This window comes from Calliphora vicina, chromosome 2, assembly GCF_958450345.1.
Source record: "Calliphora vicina chromosome 2, idCalVici1.1, whole genome shotgun sequence".
NCBI lineage: Eukaryota > Metazoa > Arthropoda > Insecta > Diptera > Calliphoridae > Calliphora > Calliphora vicina.
In genome coordinates this window covers 53,154,963-53,168,277 of record NC_088781.1, presented here as the reverse complement: position 1 = coordinate 53,168,277, position 13,315 = coordinate 53,154,963, and the positions used below count along the sequence as shown (strand labels likewise).

The following is a 13,315-nucleotide window of genomic DNA, read 5'->3' as shown; positions in this document are numbered from 1 at the left end:
CTGTTCATCAACTGATTTAGAAAATCTTCTCAGATGTAGAGTAAAGGCGAATCTGAATTGTAGATATCTCAGATTTGTCATCTAAAAGGTAGTTCATTAAGCGTTTCCTATCTTTAAATTTAAATAAAACAAAGTATGTGTGATATATCGTTGAAATTTTGTATTCGTTTGAAAGGCCAATATACAAATGGGTGGCTCTCATCTGAAATGTCTAATTTTTCATGACTCTGGCGCATTAATCAGTCTGAATTTGACCGATGGCATGGGTCATGTTGGCTTTGAGGGCAGCTGTGATGTGTGGCTTATTTACATAGACCTTCGTCTGAAGAAAATCTCATAAGAAAAAGTCTAACAGAGTCAAATCGAACGATCTCGGTGACCAGTTCATATCACCTCCACGTGACATGACCATTCCCTCATCTCCCTCGTGCAAAATGTCCAATGTGGCACCAACTGTGAGGCACGTAGCGCCGTCCTGTTGTAACCACATGTCGTTGATGTCCATATCATCCAATTCAGGCTAAAAGATGTTGGTAATATGGAGCGATGAAGAGCCAGCCCAAAATCCACACCAAGCAGTGACTTTTTCGGGATGCTGTGGACGCTCTTGGACCTCATTAGATTAGATTCGACAATTTTGTTTGTTGACTTACCCATTCATCCAGAAATGGACCTCACCATAAAATGAGCGAAGCGTACTGAACGTTGCCCGAACAAAACACCCATTTTGATAAAACAATTTTATCATTTATACGTGTTGTTGAACGTCGTATCCGTCCATGGAGCAAACTGAATAAATGACAGCCAATTCGTCTGATGTAGCTTCAACAATATGGCCGCTATCAACTGTCAAAGTTAGGAAGTTCCTATTGGAAGACCCTTTACTTTTCAATATTTTACAGAAACTCGAAATGGTTAAGCATTAGAGGGTTAAGTGTAGTATAAAAACAAGTTAGACAGTCCATTGAAGACTATCGATCTCATTAAGATCATTCATTAGACCGTCAATTCTTTCCTCCTCATTCTCAACTCCACGGGACACTGTTCAAGCCATAAAACTAAACTGAGCTCGTTATCATATTTGGTGATTGTTCAGACAGTTTATTGAAGACTGTCGATCCCTTGAAGATCATTCCACAGCTCCATCCATTATCCAGTTATCACAGACACCAGTGCGGAGTTTGAATCCTAGCAATCGAAATTAATGAGCTAGTCACCCCTATCGGCAAAACATGTGAAATTTATGTTCTCATGAAATATCCACTTCCCTCGAAGGGAAAATTGCTATCGTGATATTCCCATGAACTTTTCATTCACAATAGTTGATTTGGTTAGTAACAGATGTTTATTGTTTACAAATTTCTATTCCATCTAAAAATGTCCCTTGTTGGGTAAATTTTTCATGTGAACCAAGTTGATGAACGAAAAATTTTGATTCGCGATAGGGGCAAATATGTCCTATGTTGACCCATCTCTTATTCGCCAACTCATCGCCAAAGTGATTCGATTCCAGACTATCTGAAGTTCCTTACTTGCCGGGATATCTGCCTGAAAACACTGATATATAGTGAATTACATAATCGAGAACCGCGGTCACCAAAAAAACTGGGTGGGTAAAAATGTTGAAAATTAAATTTTAAAATGCGAATATCTCCTAAGCTATAAGAGATAACTGATAGCTATGATGAGGTTTTTTTAAAATCGGAACACAAACGAAGAAATAGGATCATTTTAAAAATTGAACATACCCGAGGTGTCCTAATTTGGGAGCCCCTGGTCCCGCTCCTGGTGGGGTCATGAGGTCCAAATTCAAAACTTAAACTCGACTACACTTCCTATTTGCGCATGTCAAATTTCATTCAAATCGGCGTAAGGGTTTAGAAGTTACAGATTTATTTCCCTCTTTTTTTATTCTCATACCACTGTGCGTCGTTGCAAATGTCTTTGAAATATCTATCATTAGATATCCATATTGTCTATATTAATGTCTTAGTAATCCAGATATAGGTCAAAAATAGAGGTTGTCTTGGTTTTTTCCTCATATCTCAGCCATTTGTGGACCGATTTTGATGATTTTAAATAGAAAAATTCTCGAAAGCATGTCTGACAGAATTATTGAAGATTTGGATCCCGAAGATATCTGCGGTCTTCAGAAAATTGATTTCAACAGACAGACAGACGGACATGGCTTAATCGACTCCGCTATCTATAAGGATCCAGAATATATATACTTTATAGGGTCGGAAATGAAAAATGTAGAAATTTCAAACGGAATGACAATGAAGGGTATAAAAAAAAAAATATTTTCGTCTGTTCATTAAGCATTATTTTCCGGGGAAAAAACATCATTTAAATGAAGACTAAACTTGATAAATACTATGGAAACTCAAGCACTCTGCACCATCTGCAAGACAAGCTCGGAACAAGCCGAACGTTCTGGACGCCCAATTGATGGCGCTACACTAGAAACAATTGAAAAGAATCACGATGGCATCTAACATGGATCAGTGGTTTCAATTTTCAATGATCACTTGGGTATGAGCAAGCTTTCGGCAAGATGGCTGCCGCTTTTGCTCACAATCGGGTAAGAGTATGAATTAGATATGGAATACTCCCTCTTCCGCCCTATTTAGCCCCGTGTGACTTTTTCTTGTTCTCAAACCTGAAAAAATGTCTCGGTGGAAAGAGATTTGACTCCAACGATGACATCATCTCACAAAAAATAACTATTTTGATGACCTCGAAAATCTTATTTCTTGGAAGGGATAAACAAATGGGAGAAACGTTTGACAAAGTGCATAGAGCTCAAAGGCAGATTATCTATGGTTTAATATAAAAAGGCACTAAGTTGTGTTTTTTAAGTAGAGATTTTTTGGCTAAATATATGATCGGACCATTTATCGAAATAAAAGAAAATCTGGACTTACCAAAAAAACACGAGTTAGGACCTTTTTATATTAAGCCATTGCTGAAAATTAAAATAATTTTTTATCCAAAAACTTGTGTTTCATTCCAAAAGACACGGAGAATATGGCCGACTTCATAAACGCAGTAATGCAAAGCAATTACAAGGCAAAGCAATACTTTGTGACATTCATGAACGAATAAATGTTTTGTAAAAAATCATAAATAAAAACAGTTCACAAATTTGACAGATGCTGCGCATGGACAAGCATTGCCATACAATAATGAATTTGCGACATTGCCAAAACAAAATCTATTGCGTTTATGAATACTATGCATTGCAGTGTTGCTTTGCAAAATTCGTTTATGAAGTCAGCCTATGTTCCCGAGTAGGAACGGTATCTAATCCAACCTTATCCTATAACAATTTCTGAAAGTCTTTACGATCATGATTTATTATAATGATTTATTATTTTAACCCAATGATCGTAAAGACTTTCAGAAATTGTTATCGGATAAGGTTGGATTAGATACCGTTCCTACTCGGGAACATATTCTGGGTGTCTTTTCATACTTTGAACAACTGTTTAAGTTAATATTCGTTTGTTACAGTTTTCAAAATAAAATGTTTTATTAGTTAACAATTTCGTCTAGCATTTTGTCAAACTTAATTTACGATTATTTTTAAATTTCAAATAATCAAATGTTGTTACCAGACTGAAGGATAAGTAAGAAAGTTGCCAGATTCTTATATAAGCAATGTGACAGTTAAAATGTCACATTACATATTTGAAATTCTACATTTAATTGCGAGAAATCATAAAACTCATTAAATGACGCAAAATGTTTGTCTTTATTTTCATAATTTTGTTTAAGACTAAAACGTGTCATAGTAATTTTGATTAAAACATAAGATTTTTCTCACAGAATTGCAACATTTTTTAAAATGGGACTTTTTTTTCAAGACAGTTTATTGCTTCAAGGCAAGATTACTAGCAAGTTGCATTATATTAATGCTTTTTTTTCTTATATTAAATCTCATAATTTATTTTATTATGAATCCTGTATTTCGCAATCGTCATTTTTTTCAGTGGCAACTAAAGCCAACCATGTGTGACTTCCAACTTCAAAAAACAAAAAACAGTGATGAAACTTTACGTGATTCCAAAAAATAACTATTAAACTACAATGTTACAAAAGGCAAGTGGGTTTATCTCTAGCCAATTGTAAATTTCTGTTTTTCTTTTTTTTTTGTTGCTTTTTAATGATTCGTGCACGCAAAAAAGGGCAAATGAAGCTGCAGCAGCCTCAGCGTTGCAATAATCAGGAAGCTGGTGTTTGGTAAACTGAATGAAAGAAGAAGAAAAAAAAGATTCCTAAACAATTGTACATATAAATGCAAATAAAACTTTACACATTAACTGGCTTCGAAACATACTCGAACACACAACACACTCATGTGTTAAAATTCAAATTCATTTTAAATGATTTTTTCTGCGAAACATTCAGAAATCTCAGGATGTGATGTAATGTTTCCATTGTGATGATTTTTAAACCCAAAAATTAAACACATTCTCTGCAGACCTTAAGCCCTGTTTTTTGAAACAATTGGCAAAAAAACTAAATAAACAAAATTGTCTATAAAATTAAATGTAGCATAAAGTAAACAAAGACTTTGTTAAATGTCTGTAAATGCAAATATTCATACGGTTAATAGTAGTATAATTTAATATATTTATGTATGTTTTTTCAGTTTTTAATTTATTATTTATAGTTTCTTTAACTTTCCAATAATGTCCAATTTATTTGCAATAAAAAGTGGCAGTACTGGCTGCTGCTGCTGCACAATTCCCCATACAGCTTCCGCATAATGGGTAAAAGCACCAACCAAATCATTAAATAAAACACAATCTCTGACAAACCGACAGACAGACGGACAGACAAGCGTTTTCAAGTGTAAAATTTTTCCTTCCCCGAATCAAGCCTTTTAATATACTACACTCACTCTTGCATACTAGACAGACACACATGACATACATTAATAATAAAATAAAATATGAAAATGGAAAATCACAAAAACAAAATCATTGCTATAATATAAAACAATTCAAAATTATAATAAAAATGGACATTAAAGGAGTAAAGTCATGTGTGAGAGATTTTAAATAGAATGGATCTTTTTTGACAGTTGATAGTGGCCACATTGTTGAAGCTACATCTGTCAAGTTGGCTGTCATTTATTCAGTTCTTTTTACCAAATCCCCATGGTTGGATATAGCGTATAGGTGTGGCCCATTTCTGGATGAATGTGTACGTCAAAATTGTCTAATTTGAGAGGATACCAATCCACATGAGATCCAAGAGCGTTCAATGCATCCTGAAAAAGTCACTGTTTGTTCAGCTTCCTAGCGTTAATGTGTGCAAGTACGTAGCCCCTCAAAGTTGGTCACCTCGGGTCAAAATTTTTTTATAAAAATCGTCAAAAATCCATTTATGATCCGAATGAGCTGAAATTTTTAATATAAATAGTCATTGAGAAGATCTACAAAAAATACACTTATTCAGGTTTATTGATTTATTTATTTTTAATTTTGCTCGATCTTTTTATGGTTTTTTAGATATGGCGGGCCTACGGAGGGTCGAAATTTATTTTTAAAATATCAGCTATATTGGCGATAAAATTCTACATAAAATAAAGACAACTTGCTAACAGTTATCTCTTCCCTATAAAAAGTTATACGCATCCAAAGTTGGAACTTGTAAAAAGGGCCGTATTTTTTACGTTTTTTCCCAAAAAAGCCCATATATTTTTTTCTTTTGTAGAAAAAAAATTTCTTCGGGACTATATAGAATTTTTATATGATCCGAAAAGATAACTTAATGCAAAATCGTGTAAAGAAAAATTTGGCTCACTTAAGCGGACATAACACCCCCCAGTCCTATTCAAACTTGGCCAATTTTAAAAACAAAATTTTGGTTTGAGTAAAAAATTCTAAAAAGGACAAGTACCGATCCACGAAAAAGCTCCATATTTGTATAACCCCATATGTTTCTTCAATACCTACTAAGTATTTTTACTATCACACGGTAAATAACGTCACAGTAGGCACTTTTCTAAAAAAACTCAGTTTTTGAAACACATTTTCCCCGTTTTAGGAATTTCGGTATTTGAAAATAAAAAATTTCAAAAATTCGAATGCCATTGATTTAAGGATATTTGAGTCTATATTGGTTCCAAATTTTGTTATGATATCTTTATTGTTAAAATTTTACATTAATTCAAATTTTATATTTTTATACGTGGAAAATCACCATATGAAAATTTGTTTAGTTTTTAAGGTAAATGAAGTCCCAAAATTTTATAAAATTATTTAATTTTACTAAAATGTAAATCTAAAGGTCCTAAGGTTTTCAACAATATCAAATACTTATATAAAAAGCCTTTATTTACTCCTCAGAAGTTCCACAAACCTTGCCCCATTTGACAAGTTTGTACGTTTTTTTCATATAATGCGTGCAACGAGCTATTTGAGGGCATGGTCATCTCACGTGGAGGTGATGTGAACTAACCACCAAGATCGTGTGATTTGACTCCAATAGACTTTTCCTTCTTCTTTATTTGCATTCCAAGTTTTACGCCGATTAGAATTAAAATTTATAAGTTCTAAGCATAGATATTCAATCTTCAATTGGTAATCGAGGACCACTTGAGTTCCGTCACTTCCAACTCCCATTCCTCTATCAAATACGATACCGCAAACAGGAGAATATGTATGTCCATTTGGGTCATAATTACGTCCAAGGTCGACAAGTTCGTTGCGCACCGATCAACGATTTTATTATGTTATAGAAACCATATTAACTCGACAAGTTATTGACTAAGATGGGTGCCCCGATAGAGCAGTCGATAGTGTGCTGAACAATTAATCTGAGGGTTGCGGGTTCGATTATCGCCAGAGACTCTGGGTGTAACTGCAGACAAGCAAAAAGCTTCGCAGTTTGTGTTTGTTTTAAAAAAAAGGATGGGCCAGTGAAGACATGCAATCGAAAAGAAATATCGAGCTAATACGTTGGAGTTCAGAGCCTTGATTGATGCAAGGCTGTCCACGTAGATATTTATGATCGAAGTTTCTCGGATTCTTCTCGCGGCTGTGATGATGATCGTCCAATATCGACCATATCGTTGCACACCGATTTTATTTCCTGGGATGTCATTATGTTCTGGAAACGATATTAACTCCACAAGTTGCTGTCTAAGATGGGCCAGTGAATAAATGCAATCGAGCTTATTATATTGGAGTTGAGAGCCTTGATTGATATTAATGGTCGACGTTTCGAGGTTTAATTCTCGAATTCTTCTCATGACTTTGATAATGGCATAGATCTCTGCCTGGAAGACTGTGAAGGTATCGGGCAGCCTAAGAGAAACCAAGAAGCCAAGTTCATCAGAGAAAATTCAGTGACCGTTTCTGTCTTTGATCCGTCAGTGTATACTGAAGTGTTATATTTATTAAGATTCATTTTCCTTTTAGTCTCGGATTGATACAAGGCTCTCCACGTAGATATTTATGGTCGACGTTTCGAGGTTTAATTCTCTGATTCTTCTGTGACGATGGCATAGAAATCAGCCTGGAAGACTGTGCAGGTATCGGGCAGCCTGGGAGAAACCAAGAGGCCAATTTCATTATAGAAAATTCACGAGCCAGTGAACTTTTCTGTCTTTGGATTCTTCTCGCGGCTGTGCCAATGGCTAGATCTCTACCTGAAAGACTGTGCTGGTATCGGGCAGCCTGAATGAACCCTTGAGGCCAAGTTCATCAATGAAAATTCACGAGCCAGTGCACGTTGCTGTCTTTGAAACGTCAGTGTATACTGAAGTTCTATATTTATTAAGATTTATTTTCCAATCAGTATCAGTGTAGAAGGTATAAGTTTTGCTTCCTGTTTGTAACAGCGAAAACTGGTTTAATCAAACCCTACAGGCTCTCAATACATTTTCCATTAGATGTACAAGTTCCTACCGGTTATTGTACTTTACTCAGTCCGTCAGTTTTTTGTTAAGACTTCTCAGTCGTTGTTCCTAAGAATAAGAACATAGTCAAGTCAATATCTATAAGAAAAATATGGATTTCGGAGCTGAAGTACATGTGGGAAAATGACAGGTCTCAAGTATTATCTTGTAAATTTCAACTTCAACAGTTGGAAACTCCGACTAACACCAATAAATTGTTTAACATGATTTGGTGCCTGTAGACCACTTACCGCCGACTCTTGATCATGGGTAAATAAATCAAGGAGATGTCCAATAGTGTTAGGACAGTGTCTGATTGATTACGTCGGTGTTCTTTAATTTCCTTAAGAGTTGTGGAGACGAGAATAAATAGGACCTTATTGGAAGGAACCACTGATTCGGACACAATACCGACTTCAACATTCTCCAAAGTTAAAACATTGTATTTAAGTTTAAGTGAAAATTATTCGTTAATAAATTATTATTTATTCGATAATCCTTCAAATTTTCAATTCATTAAACGATTCACATGTCTCATGCCGTTCCGCCTTTTGGTCTGTGGGTTCGTGACTATCATATTGGATATTGATTATACGGGTTAGAAAGGGTAATTGTTCACTGAGGTGAACAGATATATTTCAGTTCAATCCCATAATTCCTATCCGAACTGTGGAGACGTCAATGTCATTACACTTGTTACCCTATTTCGATCGTATTTATTGAATGTTCATTAGAACAACTTAAATTATCATTCATCGAGATATCACAGATCTTTAAGGGAACCAAATAGTCTCCAATTAATGCAATTGTCATTGTGATACATTTCAAGGACCCAACCGAAGACTTCGATAAAGAGCTAAGCCTTTAGATGATTTATAGAGTGGTTAGCATTTCCTATAACTTCCTCGAATTAAGAGCGTTGAAATATTGGTTTTGTGGGTTCCCCTTTGTTCGATTAGAAGCCATTTTGTCTCGGGAAATTTAGGAATTTTGAAAAGAAATCCAAGGATAATCGAAATGCTAGAAGATCGTTGGAAAAGACAGATCAGGAAGAATATGTTTTAGAATAATAATTATTTAATTTTTGATATTAGTTACCAAACAATTTTAGTCTTTCCATTCGTCTGTTAATTCCTTTAAAGTTCTGCCCCATAATATAATGCAACAGCAACCGTTTATAGACGGCGATACAAAACAACTACAAACAATTTGCCGTTAAATCTTTTGCAACAAAAGCGTTAAACGCATCAACACACACGCTCTTCTAATGTTGTCCGTCCATGCAACTATCCGTCTGTCTGTCTATTTGGCTGGCTACATGTTGTATGTAGATGGTTGTTGCTGTTTTTGTTGTTGCTATTGTTATTTGATTGTTGTACATGTTGGCAACGCCTTAAGTTCAACATTTCAGCAGCAATTTAATTCAAAATGCGAATTGTAACAACAACAACAAACAGTAACAATAACAATAAACGGCAACATCGAAACAAACAAAAAAAAAATACGATCAACAAACCAGAACTGATGTGCAACAAACAGTTTGTTACGATCACTATTTTTTGGTTTGTGGATAGTGATGTGATATGGTGGTGATCTACATCATCATTATCATCATGATGTTGATGGAGTTGATGATGATGATTATTGTGTGTATCCGCTTAAAATAAACAGCAGAAAACGCCATAAGTTGGCTAGAAAAGTGACGGAATATCTAAAAACAATGGCAACAGGTTTGTTGTTGTTGTTATTGTTGTTGTGGCAAAACGTTTGATGTGTACCCACAAACCTACACAAAGACAAATAAGGACTTTTAAATCAGACATAATTTTAAATAGTTAATTTAACATTATCACAGTGCGGAGATTTACTTTGTAAACATTACATTTTTTTATTTGTCACATAAAGATTTTCTTCTTTGTGGGGTTTTCGAAGAACATGTTTACACCGGAAAAAATAACTATAGAAGTTGTTTAAATTTTATATTTTTTAAGACATATTTTTCTATTGTTTCCATTGTCTTCAATAGAGACATATTTTTCTATAGAAAAGTGTCTTCAATAAAGACATCATTTTCTATAGAAAAGTGTCTTCAATAAAGACATCTTTTTCTATAGAAAAGTGTCTTCAATAAAGACATATTTTTCTATAGAAAAGTGTCTTCAATAAAGACATAATTTTCTATAGAAAAATGTCTTCAATAAAGACATAATTTTCTATAGAAAAGTGTCTTCAATAAAGACATAATTTTCTATAGATAAGTGTCTTCAATAAAGACATAATTTTCTATAGAAAAGTGTCTTCAATAAAGACATAATTTTCTATAAAAAAGTGACTTCAATAAAGACATAATTTTCTATAGAAAAGTGTCTTCAATAAAGACATAATTTTCTATAGAAAAGTGACTTCAATAAAGACATAATTTTCTATAAAAAAGTGACTTCAATAAAGACATTATTTTCTATAGAAAAGTGTCTTCAATTAAGACATTATTTTCTATAGAAAAGTGTCTTCAATAAAGACATCATTTTCTATAGAAAAGTGTCTTCAATAAAGACATAATTTTCTATAAAAAAGTGACTTCAATAAAGACATAATTTTCTATAGAAAAGTGTCTTCAATAAAGACATAATTTTCTATAGAAAAGTGTCTTCAAACAAGACAAACTTTTCTATAGAAAATTGTCTTCAATAAAGACATAATTTTGTATAGAAAAGTGTCTTCAATAAAGATATACTTTTCTATAGAAAAGTGTCTTCAATAAAGACATATTTTTCTATAGAAAAGTGTCTTCACAGAAAACATAATTTTCTATAGAACTTTAGGCCTTTTGTTTAAATCTCTTTCATTTTAAACATACTTATATTCCAACAACAGAATTTTTCAACTAAAAAACCTTTTATATTTAATATTAAATTTTTATTTTCTTAACGTACCTAAACCTTAAAACCTCCTACCCTAGGAAGAGCTGGAAATATGGAGAACTGTGCAAGTAGGTTAATAAAACAACTATTAAACCTATTTTGCTGCATGCTTTTCTTTATATTTTTACACATACTTTTTTACATAAATATGAATAGTTACTCCCTAGAATTATTATGATAATGCCTTCATTTGAATGTCATAACTAGTATGGTTGCATTATATATTTTAAATTAATAATCATATACATCGTCTTCATTATATTCTAGGCACGTTTTTGGGTCCAAGTCATTGATGAGTTGAGACGAGGTGTACGTTTAAAGAAGGCCAACTATGAAAGGGCGCCCACAGAATACGAACTAACACCTTATGAAATACTCATGGAGGATATACGGTCAAGGTATTTATTCCTTTTATTTATATTTCTTAATAAATTGGTAATTTAATGTTAATTTTTTTATTTTTTAAGAAAATATCAATTACGCAAAGTGATGGTTAATGGTGATATTCCACCGCGCGTTAAAAAAGATGCTCATGCCTTAATATTAGAGTTTATTCGGTCACGGCCTCCTTTGAAAAAGGTGGGTATTTGATAATTTGGTATTTGTTTGTTAATTATTCATGTGTGTTTTTTCTTAGGCTTCTGAACGTAAACTTCCCCCGCCGATTAAGCGCACTCCTTCGCCTAGAGAACAGCTAATGGATTCAATACGCCAAGGTCGCACTCTTAAACACATACCATCGCCAACGCTTCCCCGCCTAAAAGATCGACGTAAGTTCAATTTAATTTTAGTAAACATTTTTCATACAAAACATCCATTTCTATACAAAAGTGTGTTAAAATAAGACAAACTTTTCTATAGAAAAGTGTCTTTAATAAAATAAGACAAACTTTTCTATAGAAAAGTGTCTTTAATAAAATAAGACAAACTTTTCTATAGAAAAATGTCTTAAAATAAGACAAACTTTTCTATAGAAAAATGTCTTAAAATAAGACAAACTTTTCTATAGAAAAATGTCTTAAAATAAGACAAAATTTTCTATAGAAAAATGTCTTAAAATAAGACAAACTTTTCTATAGAAAAATGTCTTAAAATAAGACAAACTTTTCTGTAGAAAAATGTCTTAAAATAAGACAAACTTTTCTATAGAAAAATGTCTTAAAATAAGACAAACTTTTCTATAGAAAAATGTCTTAAAATAAGACATACTTTTCTATAGAAAAATGTCTTAAAATAAGACAAACTTTTCTATAGAAAAATGTCTTAAAATAAAACAAACTTTTCTATAGAAAAATTTCTTAAAATAAGACAAACTTTTCAATAGAAAAATGTCTTAAAATAAGACAAACTTTTCTATAGAAAAATTTCTTAAAATAAGAAACTTTTCTATAGAAAAGTGTCTTAAAATAAGACAAACTTTTCTATAGAAAAGTGTCTTTAATAAAATAAGTCATCTCCATTCTGTAGAACAAGACATCTCTCTTCCATATAATAAAATTGGTCTTACAAACAAGACACTCCTTCCTATAGAATATGTTGTGTTGAAAACAAGACATCTCTTTCCTATAGAAAAGAGTGGATCTTGGACAGACATCACTTTTCTACATCATCTATTCAGATTAGCTTTTGTCTTAGAGCAAAATAATTCCGTAACCTTAGAGAAAAAATAGTTTTCTCTATATTAATGATGTTTTTTTTTTGTTCAGCTGTCGTTAAGTTTTCATTTCCCTTTATTCTTGATAAAGTTAAATTAGAATTGTGTGGTTTTCTTTGGTCAGCTAAAGCAAACAATGACTTCCACCTGCCACTAGCTACAGAACAAGCAGCAGCGCTAAGTGTGTCACGAAATATGAAAAGTTTTCTAAAGTAATTTTCTACAAAGGAAATGCTAATGAAAGTCATTATAAATAGTAAAGCAAAATAATATGTGAATAATTTTCAGCATGTGTATATTTCAAAAATATCATTAATTTTAAAAGATTGTTGGTAATTTATAAATAATTCCAAATTTCTTAAGTCATTACGTTTAAAGAGTTCAAGTGCTTCTTGGTTTTTGCACACAAATGTCTGCAAGACGATCTTTTAAACTCTCTAAGCTAGACAATTACAGCATTAAAGTTAATTTTTTCTGGGATTTAAAATGTTACTTTTGTGCAAATTTCAAATATAATTCATATCGACCTTCCAATAACCAACCAGCGAACACAATAAGCTTGAGGAGGGAAAATTACTTCCATTTGTTTTAGTTTTTTTTATTATTATTTTGGGCTGTTGAAATTTCACTCCCACCTTAGCGAACAAACGAATCAGGCAGTGTGCATATTATTCAAGGTGTGAAAATTACTTGCATCTTGAAAAGTAAAAAAAAAAACAGAGAAATAAGTCGCTTATCGGCAATTGACATCAGTTGCCTTCGCAAAAAAAAAAACCTAAGATTGAAACAAAACTTCATGCAGCTAAAATAGAGTTTGACGCTAAA

The 13,315-nt window shown here is 32.8% G+C and overlaps 1 protein-coding gene across 1 annotated transcript in view; it reads left to right on the top strand.

Annotated features, from left to right (window-relative positions):
• spir (spire type actin nucleation factor) overlaps positions 1–13,315 on the top strand; it is a 176,912-nt gene that overhangs the window by 114,832 nt on the left and 48,765 nt on the right. Inside the window, exons 7-9 of the mRNA XM_065499694.1 lie at positions 11,104–11,234; positions 11,304–11,415; positions 11,474–11,606. Coding sequence (XP_065355766.1) covers positions 11,104–11,234; positions 11,304–11,415; positions 11,474–11,606 — 376 coding nt within the window. The remainder of the gene's footprint in view (positions 1–11,103; positions 11,235–11,303; positions 11,416–11,473; positions 11,607–13,315) is intronic.